The sequence below is a fragment of the Delphinus delphis genome, chromosome 17, assembly GCF_949987515.2.
Source record: "Delphinus delphis chromosome 17, mDelDel1.2, whole genome shotgun sequence".
NCBI lineage: Eukaryota > Metazoa > Chordata > Mammalia > Artiodactyla > Delphinidae > Delphinus > Delphinus delphis.
This window is the reverse complement of record NC_082699.1, coordinates 44,296,493-44,319,058: the sequence shown is the minus strand read 5'-3', so window position 1 is coordinate 44,319,058 and position 22,566 is coordinate 44,296,493. Positions and strand designations below refer to the sequence as shown.

At 36.1% G+C, this 22,566-nt stretch overlaps 1 protein-coding gene across 1 annotated transcript in view; it reads left to right on the top strand.

The window, feature by feature from the left end:
• RGS22 (regulator of G protein signaling 22) overlaps positions 1–22,566 on the top strand; it is a 155,180-nt gene that overhangs the window by 61,633 nt on the left and 70,981 nt on the right. The window contains exons 8-13 of the mRNA XM_060035274.1: positions 152–313; positions 8,358–8,532; positions 12,197–12,330; positions 14,527–14,641; positions 16,094–16,216; positions 17,039–17,140. Coding sequence (XP_059891257.1) covers positions 152–313; positions 8,358–8,532; positions 12,197–12,330; positions 14,527–14,641; positions 16,094–16,216; positions 17,039–17,140 — 811 coding nt within the window. The remainder of the gene's footprint in view (positions 1–151; positions 314–8,357; positions 8,533–12,196; positions 12,331–14,526; positions 14,642–16,093; positions 16,217–17,038; positions 17,141–22,566) is intronic.

Genomic DNA, 22,566 nt, shown 5'->3' with positions numbered 1-22,566 from the left:
ACCCTTCCCATTCCCATATCTGTGAGAAATATTTATATCTCCCTGTAACTCACTTTTGGTTTTAAGATAGTTCATTAATTGCCTGAAACATTTTGGAAGTGAAAATATTTGGCTAGTTGAATATTGTGTCAATGTGTGTGTATTATTTCAGACATATTGAGAAGATGAAAAAATGCTATCTAGTGAGCAGTGGAGACTGCTACCTTTCTGCAGAAATCTTATCAAAATTTAAACTGCTAGATGGATCTCAGTGGAATGAAGAACACTTAAAAAATATTCAGACTGAGGTTGTAAAACCCTTACTTCTTTATTGGTAAGAAAAAATAATATGAATCAAAGTTATTTGCTTTCACTTTTCTTAAGCTAGTTACAAGTTATACTTTTTTGTCTTAAGGCTGTAACATTTATGGAAATTTTGAATGACAAGATTATTATATCTTTGGCCTTCTCTAAAGTACCTATCCTGTAGATAATTTTGATATTTGAGGGACTTTAAATCCGTAATAAGACTAGACAGTACTTAAGCTCCATTTGAACTTTGTGAGCATATCCTTCTACCCCTGACCTTCTTACGCTCAGGACCTCATCAAATTGATGTGTGTGTGTGTGCATTTGTGTGTGTGTGTACATGTAGCTTGAGTTGGATTTGTCTCAATAAACATTCCATGAACACTTTCTATGGGCCAAGTGTTGTGCTAAGGATACAAGGGTAAAAAACACAGTCAAGTCTAGTGATCCTAGTCTAGTGGGAGGAACATACATATAAAATGAGTGTAGTAAAAGAAAGTGTGGTGAATATACAGGATACAGAGAAGAGGTAATATTTCACCTGGGACTCAAGGGACTCTAAACAAGAGAAAGAGAATGGACCTAGTGGAGAAAATGTGTGCCTTCTGAGGATCAGTGAGCTGTCCAGCGTGGCTGTGATGGATCTGATCATGTTACTTCTCTGCTTTAAGTCTTTAACTAGTTACCCCAAAGCTTTCAGTGTAAGGTTCAAATTCCTTAAGTTAACAAATAAGATTATCATGGGCTTCCCTGGCGGCGCAGTGGTTGAGAGTCCGCCTCCCGATGCAGGGGACAAGGGTTCATGCCGCGGTCCGGGAGGATCCCACATGCCGCGGAGCGGCTGGGCCCGTGAGCCATGGCCACTGAGCCTGCACGTCCGGAGCCTGTGACCGCAACGGGAGAGGCCACAACAGTGAGAGGCCCGCATACCGCAAAACAAAACAAAACAAAACAACAACAACAAAAAGATCATCATGATTTTTTTCAATGATATGTGTTTCTTTAATTAGCTCAATCACATCCCCTTTTTTTTTCTTAACAACCTTATTGGAGTATAATTGTTTTACAATGGTATGTTAGTTTCTGCTTTATAACAAAGTGAATCAGTTATACATATACTTATATCCCCATATCTCTTCCCTCTTGCGTCTCCCTCCCTCCTACCCTCCCTATCCCACCCCTCCAGGTGATCACAAAGCACCGAGCTGATCTCTCTGTGCTATGCGGCTGCTTCCCACTAGCTATCAGTTTCACATTTGGTAGTGTATATATGTCCATGCCACTCTCTCACTTTGTCCCAGCTTACCCTTTCCCCTCCTTGTGTCCTCAGGTCCATTCTCTAGTAGATCTGCGTCTTTATTCCTGTCTTGCCCTTAGGTTCTTCATGACCTTTTTTTTTTTTTTTTTTGATTCCATGTATATGTGTTAGCATATGGTATTTGTTTTTGTCTTTCTGACTTACTTCACTCTGTATGACAGACTCTAGGTCCATCCACCTCACTACAAATAACTCAATTTCATTTCTTTTTATGCCTGAGTAATATTCCATTGTATATATGTGCCACATCTTCTTTATCCATTCATCTGTCGATGGACACTTAGGTTGCTTCCAAGTCCTGGCTATTGTAAATAGAGCTGCAGTGAACATTGTGGTACATGACTCTCTTTGAAGGAATAAACCTACCTAAGGAGACAAAAGACCTGTATGCAGAAAATTATAAGACACTGATGAAAGAAATTAAAGATGATACAAATAGATGGAGAGATATACCATGTTCTTGGATTGGAAGAATCAACATTGTGAAAATGACTCTACTACACAAAGCAATCTACAGGTTCAATGCAATCCCTATCAAACTACCAATGGCATTTTTCACAGAACTGGAACAAAAAATTTCACAATTTGTATGGAAACACAAAAGACGCCAAATAGCCAAAGCAATCCTGAGAAAGAAAAACGGAGCTGGAGGAATCAGGCTCCCTGACTTCAGACTATACTATAAAGCTACAGTAATCAAGACAGTATGGTACTGGCACAAAAACAGAAATATAGATCAATGGAACAGGATAGAAAGCCCAGAGATAAACCCACGCACATGTGGTCACCTTATCTTTGATAAAGGAGGCAAGAATATACAAAGGAGAAAAGACAGCCTCTTCAATAAGTGGTGCTGGGAAAACTGGACAGCTACATGTAAAAGAATGAAATTAGAGCACTCCCTAACACCATACACAAAAATAAACTGAAAATGGATTGAAGACCTAAATGTAAGGCCAGACACTGTAAAACTCTTAGAGGAAAACATAGGCAGAGCACTCTATGACATAAATCACAGCAAGATCCTTTTTGACCCACCTCCTAGAGAAATGGAAATAAAAACAAAAATAAACAAATGCGACCTAATGAAACTTCAAAGCTTTTGCACAGCAAAGGAAACCATAAACAAGATGAAAAGGCAACCCTCAGAATGGGAGAAAATATTTGCAAATGAAGCAACTGACAAAGAATTAGTCTCCAAAATTTACAAGCAGCTCATGCAGCTCAATAACAAAAAAACAATCCAATCCAAAAATGGGCAGAAGACCTAAATAGACATTTCTCCAAAGAAGATGTACAAATTGCCAACAAACATATGAAAGAATGCTCAACATCATTAATCATTAGAGAAATGCAAATCAAAACTACAATGAGATATCATCTAACACCGGTCAGAATGGCCATCATCAAAAAATCTAGAAACAATAAATGCTGGAGAGGGTGTGGAGAAAAGGGAACCCTCTTGCACTGTTGGTGGGAATGTAAATTGATACAGCCACTATGGAGAAGGTATGAGGTTCCTTAAAAAACTAAAAATAGAACTACCATATGACCCAGCAATCCCACTACTGGACATATACCCTGAGATTATCATGATTTGTCCCTGCCTATGTCTTTGGCATTATGTCTCATCTAGGTATTCCAGATTACTTGTAAACTTTTTATTTTTCCATATATAAAGAGAATGTTGTTTTTCTCTTTCTCTGTAAACTTATATTCTTAAATAAGAAATGCAGAAAGGTATAAATTATACTAAAATAGACACCTGTATACACACCACCCAACTTAAAAAATCATTACTAATACAGTGGAAGTTTTCCTTTTTTAAATTTAACTTTTTGTTTTGAGATAATTGTAGATTCATATGCAGCTGTTAGAAATAATACAGAGATTCTGTATACCTTTCACCCAGTTTCTTCCAATGGTAACATCTTGCATAACTTCAGTGCAATATTGCAATGAGGAAATTGACATTGATATAACTCTCCAGTCTTTTTTCATATTTTGCCAGTTTTACAAGCATTTATTTCTCTGTGTATAGTTAGTTCTATATAGTTTTATCACATGCATTTGCTGTTACAGTCAAGATACAGAGCAGTTACATTACCACATGCCTCTCTTTGTACTGCTCTCTTATAACCATACCTACCTCTTTCCTTCCCCCTTTCTCATAATTCCTGGAAACTACTAATCTATTATATAAATGAACTAACACAATATGTAATCTTCGGGGACTGGTTTTTTCATTCAGCATAATTCCTTTGATATCCATCCAAGTTGTTTTGTTCTTTTTCATTGCTGAGTAGTATTCTGTTTTATGGATGTTATACATTCATTCACTCATTGAAGGACATTAGGGTTGTTTCCAGTCTTTTGATATTATTAATAAAGTTGCTATGAACATTGATGTACAGGTTTCTGCATGAACGTAAGTCTTCCTTTCTCTGGGATAAATGTCCTAGAGTGAAATTAGTGGGTCATACATAGTCTTTTTTTAGTTTCAGCAGCAACTGCCAAACTGTTTTCCAGGGTGGATGTACCCTTTTACATTCCCACCAGCAGTGTATGAATGATCCAGTTTTTCTGCATCCTTGCAATTGTTTGATGTTGTCACAGTTTTCTGTTTTAGCCAGTAAATACTTATTTACTTATTTTTATAAGTGTGTAGTGATATCTCATTGTAGTTTTACTTTGAAACTCTCCAGTTGTTAATGATGCTGAATGTGTTTTATATGCTTATTTGTCATTTGCATATACACTTCAGTGACATATCTGTGTGTTTTGTACATTTTCTGATTGTGTTCTTTCTTATTATTGAGTTTTAGAGTTATTTTTATGTTCTAGATACTAGCCATTAGTCAGGTATATAGTTTGCAAATATTTTCTTCCAGTTTTTAGCTTGTCTTCTTAAAGACAAGCTTTCTGAAGTCTTCTTAAAAGGGTCTTTCATACCTTCTGGATGGGTGAACATGTAGAGGTGCACCCACATCCCTTGCCCTATGCTTCTCTTCCATCTGGCTATTTCTGAGTTATATCCTTTTATAGTAAGCCAGTCATGTAGATTAAGCAAACAAAAATATTGTGGATAATGGGAACCAGAATTCTCATCAATGTGGAAGAGAGTTACAAATATAGAAGAGAAAAGAGTGAATCCTGTGGTGATGAACTGGAATTAGAGGTGCAAATGGAAAATGCAGCTTTCACAAATTCATGTTACCATACTAATTATGAAGACTAATTCACTGAAGAAAAAACAGGACAAATCAAACAACAGAAGACCATGTAGACAAGAAAGAAAACAACTTGCAAGAGAAAATCTGAAATTAAACGTGTGTGGGATTTTCCCTGGGAGGGGGAGGGGAATATATTGGAGGACTCTCTAAATGAAGGGTTCCACATAATTTTTACTACAAATGTTTCATTAGAGTAAAGGCAATTATCCTCTTGAGCCAAGTTTATTCACCTAATGCAAACTTCCCTATGTCAAATACACCTACTATTAAGAATAAATATAACCGTATCTGAAAAACCAAAAAAAGTGAGTCTTTTATAGAGCAAAGTTTTTGAATTCTGATGAGGCCTTCCTTTTATGGATCATGCCTGTGGTGTCAAACCTGAGAACTCTTTGCCTAACGCTATATTCTGAAGATTTTCTCCTATGTTTTTCCTAAAAACCTTATAATTTTATGTTTTACATTTAAGTCCGTGGCCCATTTTGAGTTATTTTTTACATATGGTGTGAGGTTTAGGTCAAGGTTCAGTTTGGTTTTTTTTTTTCTTGCTTATGGATATCCAGTTGCTCCTCCTCATTTATTGAAAAGGCTGTTTTTCCTCTTTCCTTCTTTTCTATGTTTTTCATTAACATACAATGAAAGCAAACTGTATAGATTCACATAACCACCATGACAATCAGTGTACAAACAATTCTATCATCTTAAGAAACTCTCACACCACCCTTTTGTCATTAGACTCTTCCCCCACTCCCAACCCCTGGCAGCCACTGATCTGTCCTTTGTCACTATAGTTTTGTCTTTTTAGAATGTCATATAATTATACAGCATTAACTTCTGTTGGTCAGCATAATGCCACTGAAGCATAATGCATCCCAACTGTTACATGTACCGTAGTTCATACATTTTGTTATTTGGGCTTTCCGGTGGTTCTTTGTTGGTAAGTAGAAATGTGATTGAATTTGTGTGTACTCACTCAGTGTTGGAGAGGGCAAAAGCCCTTCCAGGCTCAACTGCTAACCTCAGACAGGCCTGCTATGCTTTTCTGGCTCTTTTGGTGCTGTTGCATTCTCAGGTCCATCAGGCACTGCCTTCTTCTCACCTACACACCAACGTCTTGCAAGTCTTATGGCTGATCTTTTGTACCCACCTGCTTGTATATTGGGGTTTGGGAGGATACCGTGTCACATTAACATTTTGTTCTAAATGTCGTCCGTGAGTTTTTGGTTTTGCCATCTAGCTGTGCTGTCTGTTTTTATGAAGGGATTCTGAGAGGTAGAAGAACAGTATTGCTGACTTTGCCATTTTCTCAGAATTCTTTCTTAACCTTTTTTCTTGATCTAGCTAAATCCTGTATATTCTTTAAAATTCAAACGTAAACACAAACAAACATTCATGTCACCATCATGTTGCTTGGGAAATAAAGCATTACCGAGACCCCTGAAGTTGCCTTCCTGATTACACCATCCTTACTCCCACTTGGGGGTAGCCAGTATCTTGACTTCTGTGATTATTGCCTTGCTTTTCTTTGTAGTTTTACCAACGATGTATGCAAATAAATCCCTAAGCATGTATTTTTATCTGCCTGTTCTACAACTTTATAAAAATGGAATCATGTTGTATGCCTTCTTTGTGTCTTCTATCAACAATATATTTGTAAGATTTGACTGTAACTGTATTTAAGAGTTTTATTAATTTTCACTGTTGTATATGGCATTCCAGTGCATGAATATACCATAATTTATTTAGTGTTTAAAAAAATTGGTGTCATTTTCTCTTTTCACAATTGCAAGCAATGCTGTACACATATCCATTTTTCCAAACTAGTTGTACTAATTTGCATTCCCACCAACCAGAATATGACAGTATCCATGGCTACAAATCCATGGTAACATTTAATATTGTCAGAGTCTTAAATTTTTGCCTATGTATTTGGTATGTCATTGGTGTTTTGTGCGTTTTCACTTGCATTTCCCTGATTATTGGTGAGGTTGATAACCTTTTCAATATTGAGTGGTCATTTGGATTTCAACTTTCATGAATTGCTTGTTTATCTTCCTTGCCCATTTTTCTATTGTGAGATACATAGATAGATGGATAGATAAATAGATATAGATAGATATACACACATTCACATACACACACATGTATATACATATATATATATATACACGTGTTTACACACACATATATTGGATGGAGTTCCTTTGGTGATTTACGTGGCAAATACCTTCTCCCACTCTCTAGACCTTCAGATTAAGAGGTGTACAATCAATGTACCTGAGAACCTGTATGATGGAAGTGTGAAAAAGAATACAATACCTGTTTAGGATTGACTGTGAAATGTAGTCCACAGTATTTGATGGATTCACATAGTGGCTAATAAAAAATGAATACAATGAATTAAATAAGAGTGCAAGATTAAAATGGGGCCATGTGAATATACTGTAATGATGGGAATTTGAAAATTGATATGCCCAGATTTCCTGTCCAGCACATGTATGATTTATTTGATCAGGGTCTTGTAAATATGCCCACTTACTAATTGGCATGAAAATAAGAGGTAATTTTAGACATTTCCAAGTCTGCAAGTAAAGGTTTTGAAATATGGTGTAAAATGACCACCCAGATCTTTACAGGGTGCTTTCTGATCCTGAACTAATTATGGACTTTGGGTTCTCTTCCACTCCTAACCTGTGTTTACATCAGGGAAGTATCTACCATCTTCCTGTTTTTAAAGGGAGGCAATTTTCTACCAGGACCTGAAATATGAAGTGAAATTAGTGTTTGGACCATGGCACCAGGGGGAAAACCTAGTCCAAGAAGTAATTAACAACAGGCCCTGACAGCTGGAGTTAACCCCATAGGCAATATGGGAATATCCATCAAGTTAAGTGGGGCCTTGATACTGTGCCAAACATTCTTTTTCCTAAATTTCTGGCAGTAGTGTAGGTCTTTCATTTATTATCTAAATTGTTATAAAATTAATTCTTACCTTTAAATTTAAGGCTTGAAAATAGATCATATGATTCATAATCCACTTCAGTAGTATACTTAAGCATTATAAAAATGTTTATATATTTTTAAATGTTAATTTAATCCACTAGTTTTTATTTGGTATTATAGATAAATTGTAAACTGCTTTAAAACAGATCACAGGTGCATTCTATTTTTGTTTTACTAGAAACTGTAAATTATTTTTTAAAATTCCTTCATCAAATAGATATATAGGTTTCTTTTTCTTATCAAGCAGATAATAATTTGAATGTAATTTTATTAATTATTTTTTCTTCGTGTATATTGCCTCTTTATATTGTATAAGTGAATGTGATTTCAGGCAGTTGATATATCATAGAATAACGTTGGAGGGAGGGGCTAGGCAGCAGAAAAAGAAGAAATTATTAGAAAAGAGATGTGGCAAGACTGATAGTTGTGAGCGTAGATATTATACATTTGGTAGCGTTTTGATTTTTGAGGCTTATTGTCTAGTTTAATCTTAAATTTGTTTTTCCTCCAACTAGGGCACCGAGATTCTGTGTTACTCATTCATCCTCAACAAAACATGCTAGTGCTGAACTGAAATTCTGGCACCTTCGTCAAGAGAAACCAAGGAAGGATGTCGACCCTTTTCCACAAATGGCAACCCTCTTGCCATTAAGACCTAAATCTTGCATTCCACAGATACCTGAGACGCAGGTAGGATGTACATTGATACTTTGATCTCTTAAGTTTGTAATAAAATATCCATGCTTGGGTTTTGTACACTAATACTTAAGTTTCATCATAAACCTTTTGTTGTTGTTTTTGCTTGTCGTTAATGTACATGCTGCAACAATTAGGAAATAAGAAAACCTATGGTTTGTTCTCCACCAATCAGCCAATGTGATCTTTTAAAAATGCATGATCATGTACTCACTTGCTCAAAAACTCTCTAGTGGCCTCCTCTCTCACTGAGAATACAAGCCAAAGTCTTTACACAGCTGTTCACACCCCTGCTAACTTCCTGACCTTATTTCCTAGCATTCTTCTCTAGCTTACACCACTCCACACTGGCCTCTTTGCTGTTCTTGGAACACACCAAGCAAAAACCTGGGAGGGCTGCACTTGCTGTTCCCTTCACTTGCAGCACCCTTCCTCCGGATGTGTTGCCCCTCACTCACTTTGTGTCTGCTCAGATATCCCTTAATCAGAGAGGCTATCCTTGACTCTTCCATGTAAGCACACTTGTGTAGGACAGCACAGATACCCTCCCTCACTATCGGAGCCCTCTGCTCTGCTTTATTTTGCTTTATTGTACTTAAGACCATGTGATCTATGTTTATTGTCTTTCAGCTCCTACTAGAATATAAGGGATTTTTCTTTGTTAACTGCTTTTCCTCAGTGCCTAGAACAGTGCCTGGTGCTTAATAAATGTAAACTGAACAAATGAGTGAAAAGTAGCAACAGCAAAATTAGAAATAGTGAGCATTTTTTCACAATGGGGAAGAATAAGATAGTACAAAAAATGGGGAAAAGTCCACAAAGAGAAGAAAAGTTAACCAGCTTTACAGAGAAGAAGTAAATAATCCTATATGCTTTGGCATAGAGATATAATAAATGTAGCTAACACCTGCATTTCAGAAGTAAGGAGCCTTATTAATCTTTCTAGCTTTAAAGGTGTCACAGAATGTTAAGTGTTATTAGCCATAGCCACACACAAACCCTTCAAAAAAAAGATTACTTTATGATCAGGATATCTTATTTTTAAAAGTCAGGAAGATGTATAATTACAGTTTTTAAAATTCTGCTTCTACAAGTAGTGCTTTAGAGCTGGAAATACCTTACAGTTTTTCTATTAGTGATTTCTTAATCCTGTATACATACTAGAATCACATAGAGAGTTTTTAAACATACTGGTGCCTGGGTCCCACCTTCAGAGAGTCTGATTTAATTGATATAGACTGGGTGAGAGTCACTGTAAAATCAGGAGGTTGGCTTAGAATTGAAGTTCTCATCCTGCCTGAACATTAGAATCACATTTTAGAACCTACATTTTAATAAGACTCCTAGGTGATGTGTAGGCAAAGCATTGCTACAGGCTGGTGGTTCTCAAGCTTCAGCATGTGTGAGTCACCTGAGTCCGAACAGAGACTTCAGGGCTGCACTTAAAGATCAATATTCAGTAGGTCTGGGATGGGGCCCAAGGATTTGCATATCTAACAAGCTCCCTCCCACGTGATGTTTTTGCTGCTGGTCTGGGGACCACACTTTGAGTTAGTGTCACTGTAGTGAGCTAATGGTTTCTTATCCATTGTTTAGACATTTTTCTGACCTCCTTTGCACTTGTGGCCTTTTTGTATGCCACTCTACTGATAAATCTGAGCTTCCTTGTTAGCCCATGTGACTTTGTGACCCAGTCACAAACCTTAGAGGTGTGGTGTAGGGAGCACATCATCTGATAACATTTGGCTTTCTGAGTACCATCACCATATGTTGTCATCGGTGTTTTCTAGTTGGATAACTAATTCTGATCTCATTCTGTTTCCCCCGCAGAAAACAGTGTAAGGAATGGAACTCGATTCTGTTTTCTTTATTTTTCCTGTTTTAAAAGTTGAGATATCATTTATGTAGAGTAAAATTCACCCTTTTTAGTGTACTGTTCTCTAATTTTTGACAAATATATACATTGTGTAGCTACCATCACAGTCATGATATAGAGCAGCTCCTTAACCCACCCCCCAATTCTACTGTGCCCTTTTGTCAGTTTTTTCTCTATCAGTTTCTTTTTGGCTACTTTTCTTGCTTTCTCCCAAGCCAGAAAGCTCAAAAATTCTAATTTAGGCCATCCTCTCATTTTAAGTATAATACACTTAAAATTTTTTTTTATATTAAGGAAACTTTTTTATTGTGGTATGGTAAAAAGCACATAACAAAATTTACCGTCTTAACCATTTTCAAGTGTACACTGAGGTAGTAAGTATATTTGCATTGCTGTGAAACAAGTCTTCAGAACTATTTTATCTTGCAAATTTGAAACTATATACCCATTAACCAACCCCTCCTGCATCCCCTGGTAACCACCATTCTACCTTGTGTCTATGAATTTGCCACTTCTGTATGATACACTTTTCGTAAGCCCAGTCCCCTGTGGTCCCACTCATTTAGTGAGTATTGGTTAATGTCATGCTTTGTTCCGAATTACTAAAACAGATGTGAGCCCTGACACCTAGAATGTTATAAGTAAAACATACTTAAGTAATTAATTTTGTTTATAGAATTCTTAAAAAAATATTAGTAGCTGTTAGGCACCTAGAGTGTATATGAGATTTTATTGTTTGTTCTGGATAATAAAGCATCACAAATAAATTTCTTGCTCTCCAGCAGCACATATTACATTCTAATTGAAGTTGACATGTAAGAAAAGTTTGTTTCTTTTTCAAATTATAAAAATAATAAAACTACTGTAAATGTGGAAACTGAAGAGACAAATCACTCTGATCTCACCGACTTCTAGACAACTATTAACCTATTTTCTCTTAGGCTTTTTGTGAATTTTTAATTGTAATATACTTATATTTTTAATATACTTATATTTTTAATTGTATAATATACAATTTTTAATTGTAATATACTTATATCTTTCGATTCTGGTAATTTCTTCATCAGTATTTTTTCATAATTTTCATAATCCTTACTTTTAAGTATTATATAATGTTACATTTATATATTATATATATAAATACATGTATAAGTATATATAATTGTTTCTTTCTCCTCTCTTTGGACATTTAGGTGTTTGTATTTTTTTGATTCATGTATGTAGCATCTCATGTTCTAGATTTAAATAATTAACTTTTGCCATAAAGAACATTTAAGAATGAGAAGAATACGCATGAAAATAAAATATCCAAAAATGGAAGGAAATAGTTCTGTTAAGATATAAGTCTCTTATGGACCAATGGTGTCCACACATCTTTTCCCGCCCTGCTACCTGCATTCCCTACCCCACCACACACGCATACACACACACACAGGGCACTAAAACTTATTCAGTTACAGAATAAAGAAAAGTTTTTACAAAGTTCTTCCTCCAGGAAAGAGTCTTTTTTCATAATAACATAAAGCCTTTGGCCTTGTTTTTTTAATACTCTCAATAGGTATAGGGATTTCAGCCTGCTGGTTACATGAAAGTTGGAGTTTGAGACGGAGAATAAAAAATATTCTCCGTCTCAAACATAGTATGGTAAGTGGTAGAGTGAGGAAAGAAATCCTCCAATCAAAACAATTTTGAGGTATTTTTGGAGAGCTGTGCTTTATTCTCTGTCCTTTTTATCCCATTTTGCCCATTTTTCACTTTGTTCATTATCTTACTACTTTTTAGAAAGAAGAATCCAGTTTATTACAACTTTCTAAATCTCTCAAGAAACCACCTAGAGTAAAAACAGCAATTCAAAAACCTTGGAAGAGTGAGTCTTTGAATCCAGTTTTTCCTAAGGATGATGTGATTAAGAAAGGGTAGGTGCAGCTTTTTGTGTCCCAAGTGCTTTTCTGCAATGATAAGATTTTTGAAGAATTTAAAAATTAAATAGAAATTGAAAACTAATACTTTTCTTTTTTTACATGAGTTCTTATATTTCAGGGATAGATATTAGAGGGTTGTATTTCCCATGCATACTCTAATCGTAGAACGCCTAAGACTGGTAATTTTAAAGACGTGGTAGTTATGATCTCTAGCTTCTCATGAGCTGTACAATCAAAAGACGTCTCTGAGAAGATTGCCCTTCAATTCTTTCTTTTCCCTGCTCAGTAATATTTCTCAAGCTTGAGAACTCAAAATACCCTCAATAATATTGTACTTATTTAATACAGTATATTTTAAAAATTCATTTAGATTTGCCCACCTATTTACGCTTTTCATTGTTCTTTATTTCAAACGGAGTTATTTTCCTTCAGCTTGAAGAAGTACCCTTTGGTGTTAACTTTGGTGTGTAGTCTGCTGGTGGATAATGATTTGTTTAAGGATTTATTACTTCACTTTTATTCTTCTTTATTGAGATAAAATTTACCTGTCGTAAAATTCACTGTTTTAATCATGTTCAGGTATACAATTCAGTGACTTTTAGTATATGCACAAAGTTGTAAAACCATCACCACTATATAATTCTACAACAACTCATCAGCCAAAAGAGAAGCTCCATCTCATTAACAATCACTCCTCACTCTTCCCTCCCCCAACCCCCGGTAACGTCATCTACTCTCTGTACCTTTCCCTTCAAAGGAGAAGAGAGGGAAGGGTTCAGTAACCAAGGCAATGGGGCTACCTTGGACAGGAAATAGGACACTTCTTCCTGAGACAGGATGGAAGGAAGTATGGGTGGGTGTAGGTAAATATATCTGTTGATAGATAAATTTGAATGCTTTCAGCTGCAAATAACAGAAAAGTTGACTAACAATGGCCTAGACAAATGGAATTATGTTTTTCACAGAGCAAGAAATCTGAGTGTAGGCAACTGCCAGTATTGGTTCACCAGATCAGGAGTATTGAGGCCTAAGTCTTTGTAATGCTCTTGGCCATTCCTTTATAGTCAGTGGTGTTACAGCTCCTGACATCAGGCTTTCAAATCATAAAGAAGGAGGAGGGGCAATATCCATTAATTCTCTCCCTGTAGTCAGGAAAGCAGGCTTTCATAGAAGCTCCCCAGCAGACATCGTTTTATATCTCAGTCATAACTGTTACATGACAACCCCTCCCTACCTGGAGTCTTGATAAGTGAATATTCAGCTTTTTCAGTATTTTAGTGATGCTGGTGATAGAATCATGTTGTCAGAAATGGGTGTTGAGTTAGCCAGTCAATTAATAGTGTCTGCTACATGGCACAGGGGAAACTGAAGCATGATGTACCTACATTTTGTCTGAGAAGAACCTGCAGAGTAATCTGCTGGTGGATTGGCGTGGAGGAAGGCTGATGAGTTGGAACAGGCATGGGTTATGGAGCTGGAAAATGAGGTTTGGAAGAATTGCAGTGGGCTATGGGAGAGGGAGCTGGATGAGAAAATATAAAAAGCTAATGTTGAAAGTCATTAGTCTAACTCCAGAGTCTTCCATCATCTCATCTCAAACCACCACATATAAACCCTTATGAATCCCACCTGTTGTGAGGATTAAATATGATCATATGAATTATATTTGGCACAATGTTTGGTATGTAGTTTAGCTGTTAGTGTTCTCTTGCCCTAAGAAAATTAGTTAACTTGCTGCATTTTAAACAAGACTTTGCCTACTTACCTTCATACATTGTTCACTCTTCTCACCATCTGAAGAACCCCTCTAAACACAGCCCCCCCACATACATACACACAGAATTTATCTTCCACCCATTACTCAGGAAGAAGCTCATTTCTTTAATTACTAATATAGCTCCAAGGGACTTCTCATTCTTACACACCCATAGTTTTATTATCCGTCCCAGACATTTGGCATCTGTGATATGTTCACGAATTCATTCAACCAGCAGTTATTTTATTGAGAGTTGTCTTTATGTATGACTGTACCTCATTTTCTCAACTGCCTCTTGAGGGCTGGACTTGATGCTGATACTTTTTTTTCTAATTCTCTCACAATGCTTAGGAGCATGCCTAAGATTCAGTGAATGTATACCAAAGGTGCTCAAAATATTTGTTGATCAATTCGTTCTCATCCCTATAATTTAGGTCAAGGCACATGTCAGAAAGCAGCAAAATTATTTGTTTAGCATCTTTTACTGACATTTCTGAATGTCTGAAGCCCCAGCTGGGTAGAAGATATACTTATACAGAAGAACCTGTGGTAAGTATTTTGAGAACTGAGTAATTTGATTCCTCATTTAACCTATTCAGTGTCCCCTGATTTTAGAGAATTTTTAGTGATTTACCATAATGACTTTTTTCTTTACTGAACAAAAGAATTATTTTTTCCTTACAAAAGGATTTTTATGCAGAAACTTTCTATTTCCTTTTGTAGTACCATGTTGCTGTGTACTCTGTTGATTACTGTTTTCAAAAACAGCTACATTCTCGTTTTGGTATGATCACACCTCAGACACAAAATAAAGCCCTCTAGGATTTTTATTACATTTTTAACATTTTATAAAAAGTAATATTCTATGTTATGTTTTGGAAGTATGTTTAGAACTTTTATAAAGCAGAGTATTTCCAGTGTGTGGTTACTTTGATAATATGGATTTAATACACCAGTTCTAAATGAAAATTTCACATTCTTTAGCAATTATACTTTAGGTAGAAACTTTCGTAGTCCTAGTATGGACTGAACATTTGCATATAATTTTGGACTATTTATTTTATTCTAAGAAAACAGTTCTCCTTTTCCTCTATTTAGTATTATTTCCTACCCAAATAATGATTTTTTAGCTTTGGAATGCTAATGGTTAAACATCATAAAAACATTAAATTTTCACCTCAGAATTTGTTTAGTAGGGGGATAAAGGGAGAGGCAGAGAGACACTATAACAGAGAGAGCAAGAACCTGACTTAAACCCTAAATCGTCCATTCCACAGTTATCTTAAGATTACAAAGAAGTAGTCTGAGTTCCACACAACAGATAGCAAAGAGCTCATGTGAATATGGACGCCCTTCCTTATTCTAGAGTTACTCTTGTGCTTGGAGAAATAGCCAGCTTTCTGTGTTTCAAGAACGGTGTTAGGCTTGCCAGCACTGTTGGCAGAGAAGCCCATAAATAGCAAAGTTTTATGAGAACTTATACTGCCATTTACACTCTGAAGGCCGTGACCTGTATGGAGTGAGACTGTCCAAAGAGGGACCCCGTAAGGACAGTTAATGAGCATCACTGAGAGGCCTTGAAGATATTTCTTTTTATAACTCTCTTGTAGCTATTATAGCAGCGGTTCAAGGCTAAAATAACAGTAAATACGTAGGAAAGAGGCCACCAACAGAGATTTGGAAGACTCCTAAAATGGTGTCACGGTGCCTGAAATGTGAAAATAGTTGAGGTTGGGAAGTCAGTTTAATATTAAGTTTGAAATCAGATTAGTTTATAATAGAATGAACTCTGCTGCTATAGTTGGCTCCATAAACGAATCTTGTGGGACAGGCAGATGCAAACATACTGCATTAATTACATATATGGTACAAAAATAAAATAAAATAGTCCAGTGGGGAAATGACAGCTTGGTAGAATTTATGAAACCCTGTTGTTGTACAATGCCATAAAAAAATAACAATGTTTCTGGGTGGATAATGTACTTCTGTTTTGTTATCTAGATTAAAACCATGGCAGATGGTGCCTTGGGAGGATTTCACATGGAAAATTTGTTGCAATCTTTGTATGTAGAAAATAGAGCTGGATTCTTCTTTACTAAATTCTGTGAGAACTCAGGGAACAAGGTAGAAGATAATTATTTTAAATCTAATTTTATACTTTTACTTCATTTAAAATGAGAGATTGAAATAATTTAATGCTCAGATAGTTATATTTGATGTTAAAATTCCCATCTCCTCTGGTAAGAAATCTCATGTTAAATATTTAGTAAAATTTTAAATATCTTAATTATAATTCTCTTTGGTTCATTTTCCTACTAAAATTACAAAGAAAAGTAAAATACAGATAGACAAGAATTGACTTGCATTATTAATAATAGATTACTTTCATATAACTTTGTTTCAGTGTAATGTATATTAACTTCAGTGCTGATTTCTATCAATCCTTTACGTTTTATTTTTAATAAGTCTAACAATGACAGTTGCAATGAATAGTAACAAACTTTTTCTAGGTTTTTTGTTTGCTTGTTTTTTAGTTGTCACAAACAGTCTTTATTTTGCTCAAATGAAAAGTATTTCACTAGCTCAATTATTAGAGTTGTGTTTGCTTCTGGTATAATATACATTTGCCCACATATATCAGAATACCTTCAGATTTTGGTTTCATGCCAGAGATAATGTGATTACTTTTAAATTATTAACTAGAACACTTACTATTTTAATGACCAATTATGTGAGAAACGTATATACAAAAATATAATGATCCAGTGACAATACCAATAAATAATTTGTATGTTGCCAGTTTGTGATATAAGATAAAACCACCTTAAATTGAACCTGATTTATAGTAACACCAAGGAGCTAAACAATTATTTTTATTTGAAATTAGAGCTTTGTAGAGCTTTAATAATTGGGTGGTAGTAATTTATGTACTTTTTCCATCTGCAGTTTTGGAAGAACAGTGTGTACTTTTGGTTTGACCTACAAGCTTATCATCAGCTTTTCTACCAAGAAACAATTCACCCTTTTAAAGTATGCAAGCAAGCTCAAGTAAGTAGTAAATAATGTTGGTTCAATGTGAAGCACTAAGTACACAGAAATGAAAAGTTGTGTCCAGCCTCAAACAAGAGAAATCTGGGAGTGTGGGCAGAAAGGCAGCAGCTAAATTGTTGCCATTGAGTTACTTTATTTAAATGTCAGCAGAATATTGTTTTATAATCTGATTTGTGGGTTCTCAGTTTTATCTATTTTATTTGGTATGCCTTATTTTCTCTTTGCTGCCGATTAATTGCTCTTCCAACAAAGGACATCTTATCTTTTTTTCTAATTTATGCCTTTTTGGTTTGGTTGTGAGTAATTTAAAAGAGAACCCTGAGAGAGGACTTGTAATGAATCATTGAAGTGATTGGGAGCAGAGGCATTGACCAAAGATGTTCTCTGAGCTTCCTGCAGCAATCAGCTGTTGGAGATACTTAGGCTATTGGACCGTCTAAAGATGGGGAAAGAATGTTGACTGATTCTGTGTGGCATAGGCCCTGTGTCATCACCTGGCCTTCTGTGCTACATGCTAATGTAAGACAGATACTCAGAGTTGGAGGAAAGAACATCTTAAGACCTCTCCAAAGCAAAATAGAGGACGGAGAACAGAGGATTCTCTGCAAAGAGAAAGAGAGAGTAGCCATTTTTTGAGGGGAGAAAGAAAGGGAATAGAATTATGACTCAAGCTAACTTATCTTTTCAGTTTTTATTCTTAGGCTCTCCTAATCTTTTATGGAGAGAGGTCCTCAAGCCTAGAAAACTGCTGATCACTTCTATATCTGTTGACCACTTAAGTGGTTCTTATAGTCTGAAATAACCCCATTCCAGGGGACCTTTCCTTGAGCAATGCTGAGGAGATTAGCTTCGTCATATTGTTTATTATCGTATTATAATCTTATTCAGGACATCAGAGAGTACTCCTGGGTGTTTGCTGTTACCTCCACCACCCTGACTTTGGCATTAATAACTATGTTTTATAAATCAGCTGACAGAACTTTGTACTTTTTACCATGAGAATTAGGGCTTCGGTTCCTACAGAGCCCAGATCTGGCTCCATGAAATCATGAAACTGTATCTCTAATTTGCCAGTACCATTTTCTGAGACCACACAATTGGCTCTTCTGCTTGTTAATCCTTTACCTGTAATTCTCTACTTATCCTCCTTTCCCTAACCTATTGCCTCTGACTGCTAAAGTGCCACCATTTTTTTTATGTTTTCACCACTACAAGGCTGACTCCTCTAAAAATCTTCAGCAGCTCACTCAGTTAAGTAGGTTTTTTTGTTGCTGTTGTAATCACAATATTTCCATATACTTGTAAAAGGGGAAATTCTGTTTGAGCTTGGTAGACGTTAATTCTTTGTAATGGTATTCAACCAGCTATAAATGATTGTGAAACAGGATACACTCACAATTTTGTTACTCTGAGATATTCTGTTTGGGGATTATCGAGGCCCATAAGCTTTTTATCCTTCCGTAGCTTCTCTTTTGAAGAGTCAAAACAGTATGGGGGGAAGGGAGTGATGGAGACATTGGTTTTAGTTTAACTGGGGGAAATAAAAGGAGCAAATCATGTAATCTTTTTGACTTGCTTGCTTTTTGCATCTGTGGTTATTTTATTTTTTGGTTAGTGGAGCAATTGTCTAAATTGGTTTAGGTTTTAATTATCCAAGATTTCTGCCCCCAGATATAAGAATTGCTTCTAATACCATGGTCCTATAGATTTGTTTCACAACATGAAATACCATTGGTTTCTTTATAATAGAAATGCTGTATAACTTCCTTCAAGGGTACATGTACAATACAGATCTTTGGATTGATCAAGCCAATGGCAGAATATAATCAGCTGGCACTGTGTTAAAGTTGCCATTAACTTGATTTTTTTTTTTTTTTTTTGCGGTACGTGGGCCTCTCACTGTGTGGCCTCTCCCGTTGCGGAGCACAGGCTCCGGACGCGCAGGCTCAGCAGCCATGGCTCACGGGCCCAGCTGCTCTGCGGCATGTGGGATCTTCCCGGACCAGGGCATGAACCTGTGTCCCCTGCGTCGGCAGGCAGACTCTCAACCACTGTGCCACCAGGGAGGCCCTAACTTGATTTTTATATTGTCTTTGTACATCTGATGAGCTGCGTGGTAAGAGACCAGGGGTTGATTACAAAAGACTTACATGCTTTTCTGTATGCTGATCGACACATTACATACCTTGAAGTTTTATTACCTCAAGAAGTATTGCAGAAATATCTGTGGGCAGACTAGATGGGAGGTCAATGATAGTGATTTAGCATGACTAACTGTGGTCCAGGAGTTTGAACGACAGTCTTGGGCACATCCTGAAGGTTTCATTGCACAGCTTCCAGATAGAATCGTTCAGTTAGGAACCAAATGAAATGGTCTTGGCAAGGAGGAAGAGAAGCACCACCAGAGTGCAAAGATATAGTCTTTGATCCTAGCAACAACTTGCCAGTGGACCATCTATCACTGCCAAGATTTGGAACCAAGATTTCTGCCAATAGTCCTACTGTTTTTTTAACATTACATACTTGCTTCAGTGAGACCATTACAATAGAATGAAGTGGATCTGGGTACCACAGTCTTTTGTAAGTTCTTCCATCTTTGTAGAAACCTTTCAAACTGTATCCCAACAAAAACTACACATTTAGAATTTACCACTCTCCAAAGCATATACATTGGGATTTTAAAAAAATTAGTAAATGTATTATACATGCATAATTATTATACATGTTTACACATATGTATACATACACACAAACATGTTCAAAATAAAAAATCAGTTGGAAGGAGGAAGAGAGAAAAAAAGAGTAAAAATTAGAGCCTAGGAGCAAAATTATGTGGAGAATGTAGGAATTAATGAGTAGAGAGGGTAGATAAGAATGAAATGAAAGTGAGGAATAAGAGGATTGCTAGGTAAATCCACGGCACTTTTACCACAGAGTGCTATTGAATCTAAAGATGTTCTTGCAGCAATGTGAGATTTTTGCCTTATTGAATTGAACATCAGGGTAACACATTTTTAAACTGAAGTATAGTTTATTTACAATGTTTCAAGTGTACAGCAGTGTGATTCAGAATATATATATATTAATTTTGTTTATACCCAGTAAGTAGTCTCAACTATTTTTTTATTACCATCAATGATGTATAGATTTATTTAGTTATTTATTTAACATCTTTATTGGAGTTTAACTGCTTTACAATGGTGTGTTAGTTTCTGCTTTGTAACAAAGTGAATCAGCTATACATATCACGCACAAATTTCTTGCTTACCATTGGTTTTTGCATCACATTCCTTCCTTTGGGTTTGATTTCTGAAGAATAGCTTTTAATAGGTTTTTCATTAGGATTTACTAGTGGTAAAAATCAGATTTTTTTGGTCTGAAAATGTGTATTTTCTTCTCTCATTGATCATTTAGCTGAATATAGAATTCTAGGTGGACAATTTTCTCTCAGCACTTTGCAGATATTATTCTACTGTCTTCTGGTTTCTATTGCTATTGTTGAAGAGTCTGCTTTTGCTCCCTTGAGGGAGGATGTTTTTTCTCATTCCTTTTATAATCTTCCCTTTGACTTTGGGGTTCTGTATGTCACCTCAATGTGTTTATTACTACAATTATCTTTCTTGGGTCTAAGTTGCTTCTAGAATCTGAGGAGTCATGTCTTTCATCAATTCTGGAAAATTCTCAGCCATTATTTCTTTCAGTCTTTCTACTTCTCTTTTCTGGATTCTCTGGTCAATGTTGGTGCTTTTCAGTCTATCCCATATCTCTCTTAATCTCTCAAGTTTCTCCATCTTGTAATATCTGTGTTATATGTTTTAAAACTGAACAAGATCAATTTTCTTTGATCTGTTTTCCAGTTCATATTTTATTTCTTCAGCAGATTTCAATCTGCTGTTTAACCCATCCATTGAGTTAAATCATTTAAGGAATTACTTTTTATTATTATTAGACATTCTACTTGTGTTTTTTAAATCTTCCTGGTGATTTATCTTTTTGTCTTATTTTTCTTCATGTTTTTAGTTCTCCTTTTATGTCTTAAGCATTTTAAACATATTTTATAGTCTGTAGCTGTGTTAGGTATCTATTCCTACATAAGGGTATTATCACAACTTTGTGGCTTAAACAACACACCTTTATTACCTCACAGTTTATACGGATAAGGAGTCTGGGCACAGCTTTGCTGGGTCCTCCACAAGGCTGTAAATCAGGATATTGACCAGGGCTGGTTTCTCATCTGGGGCTCACCTGGGGAACAGTCTTCTTCAGTGCTCACATGGTTGTTAGCAGCATTCAGTTCCTTGCAGACCACCAAAATAAGAACTCATTTTTTGTTAGCTGTCAGCTAGCAGCCACTTCGGCTCTGTGCCATGTGGTCCTCTCCATATGGTAGCTCACAACATGGCAGCTTGCTTCTCCAAAACCAGCAAGGGAGGGAGTTTCTTAGTAAGACTGGCATTACCGTCTTATGTAACATAATCATGTACACGTAATCACATAAATCTCATCATTGTTGCTGCATTCTGTTGGTTAGAAGCAAGCCATACATATGCCCACACTTAGGGGGAGAGGGTTATGAAAGGGAATGAACACTAGGAGACACTGTTCATGGGTGCCACCCTAGAGTCTGGCTGCTACAATATCCAATAATTCCATGATTTGCAGTTCTTGGGAGAACTAATTCTGCTATTTATTATTTCTGCTGACATGGTGGATTCTTTCCTTCTGTGTTTTGTAATGTTGAATTATGAGCTCTTATAGTAAAGTTTTTATCTGGGGTGCTTCTGCTAGGCACATTTTTAATGCTAATTTGTCGTCTTGGGGTTTCCTCATTTGCCAAGTGTAATCTTGAAAACCACACCCACATGATGGTAAACTCATGATAGTGCATCCTCAGGAGATATTTTTCTTTTACATAGAGTATAAGCCAAGACAAGCATGCTTCTTTTTTGTTTCCTAGGTTCGGTAGTTGTATATATGTACATTTTTTCCCACTCTATGTTTCACTTTGTGTGTACCCCTTCAAGGACCATGGTGTACATATGGGTCTCAGTGTTACATTTTCACTTTGTGAGGGTCCAAGGCCCTATCTCCTGTACCCTGTGGCTCTTATAACCCACATCCTTGATTCACCCCATGGTAGTCTCATCATCAGCTCATGCTTAGCACCCTGGTTTTCAGTACACTCCTTAATTTTGACCCATGGTAATTTTCCTTACTACCGCAGCTATGCATTTAAAAGGATATTAGTTATCCTTTATCCAGTGCTTCTAGGCAGTTTATAGAGAAAAAGATTCAAGTAATCTAGCCTGCCAACATATCAAAAAAGGGAGTCTCTGCAAGAAGCAGTCATATATTTTCTAATTTAATACCCATAGTAAGAATGGGAGGTATTTTTATCCTATTTTTTATAGATAAAAAAGAAC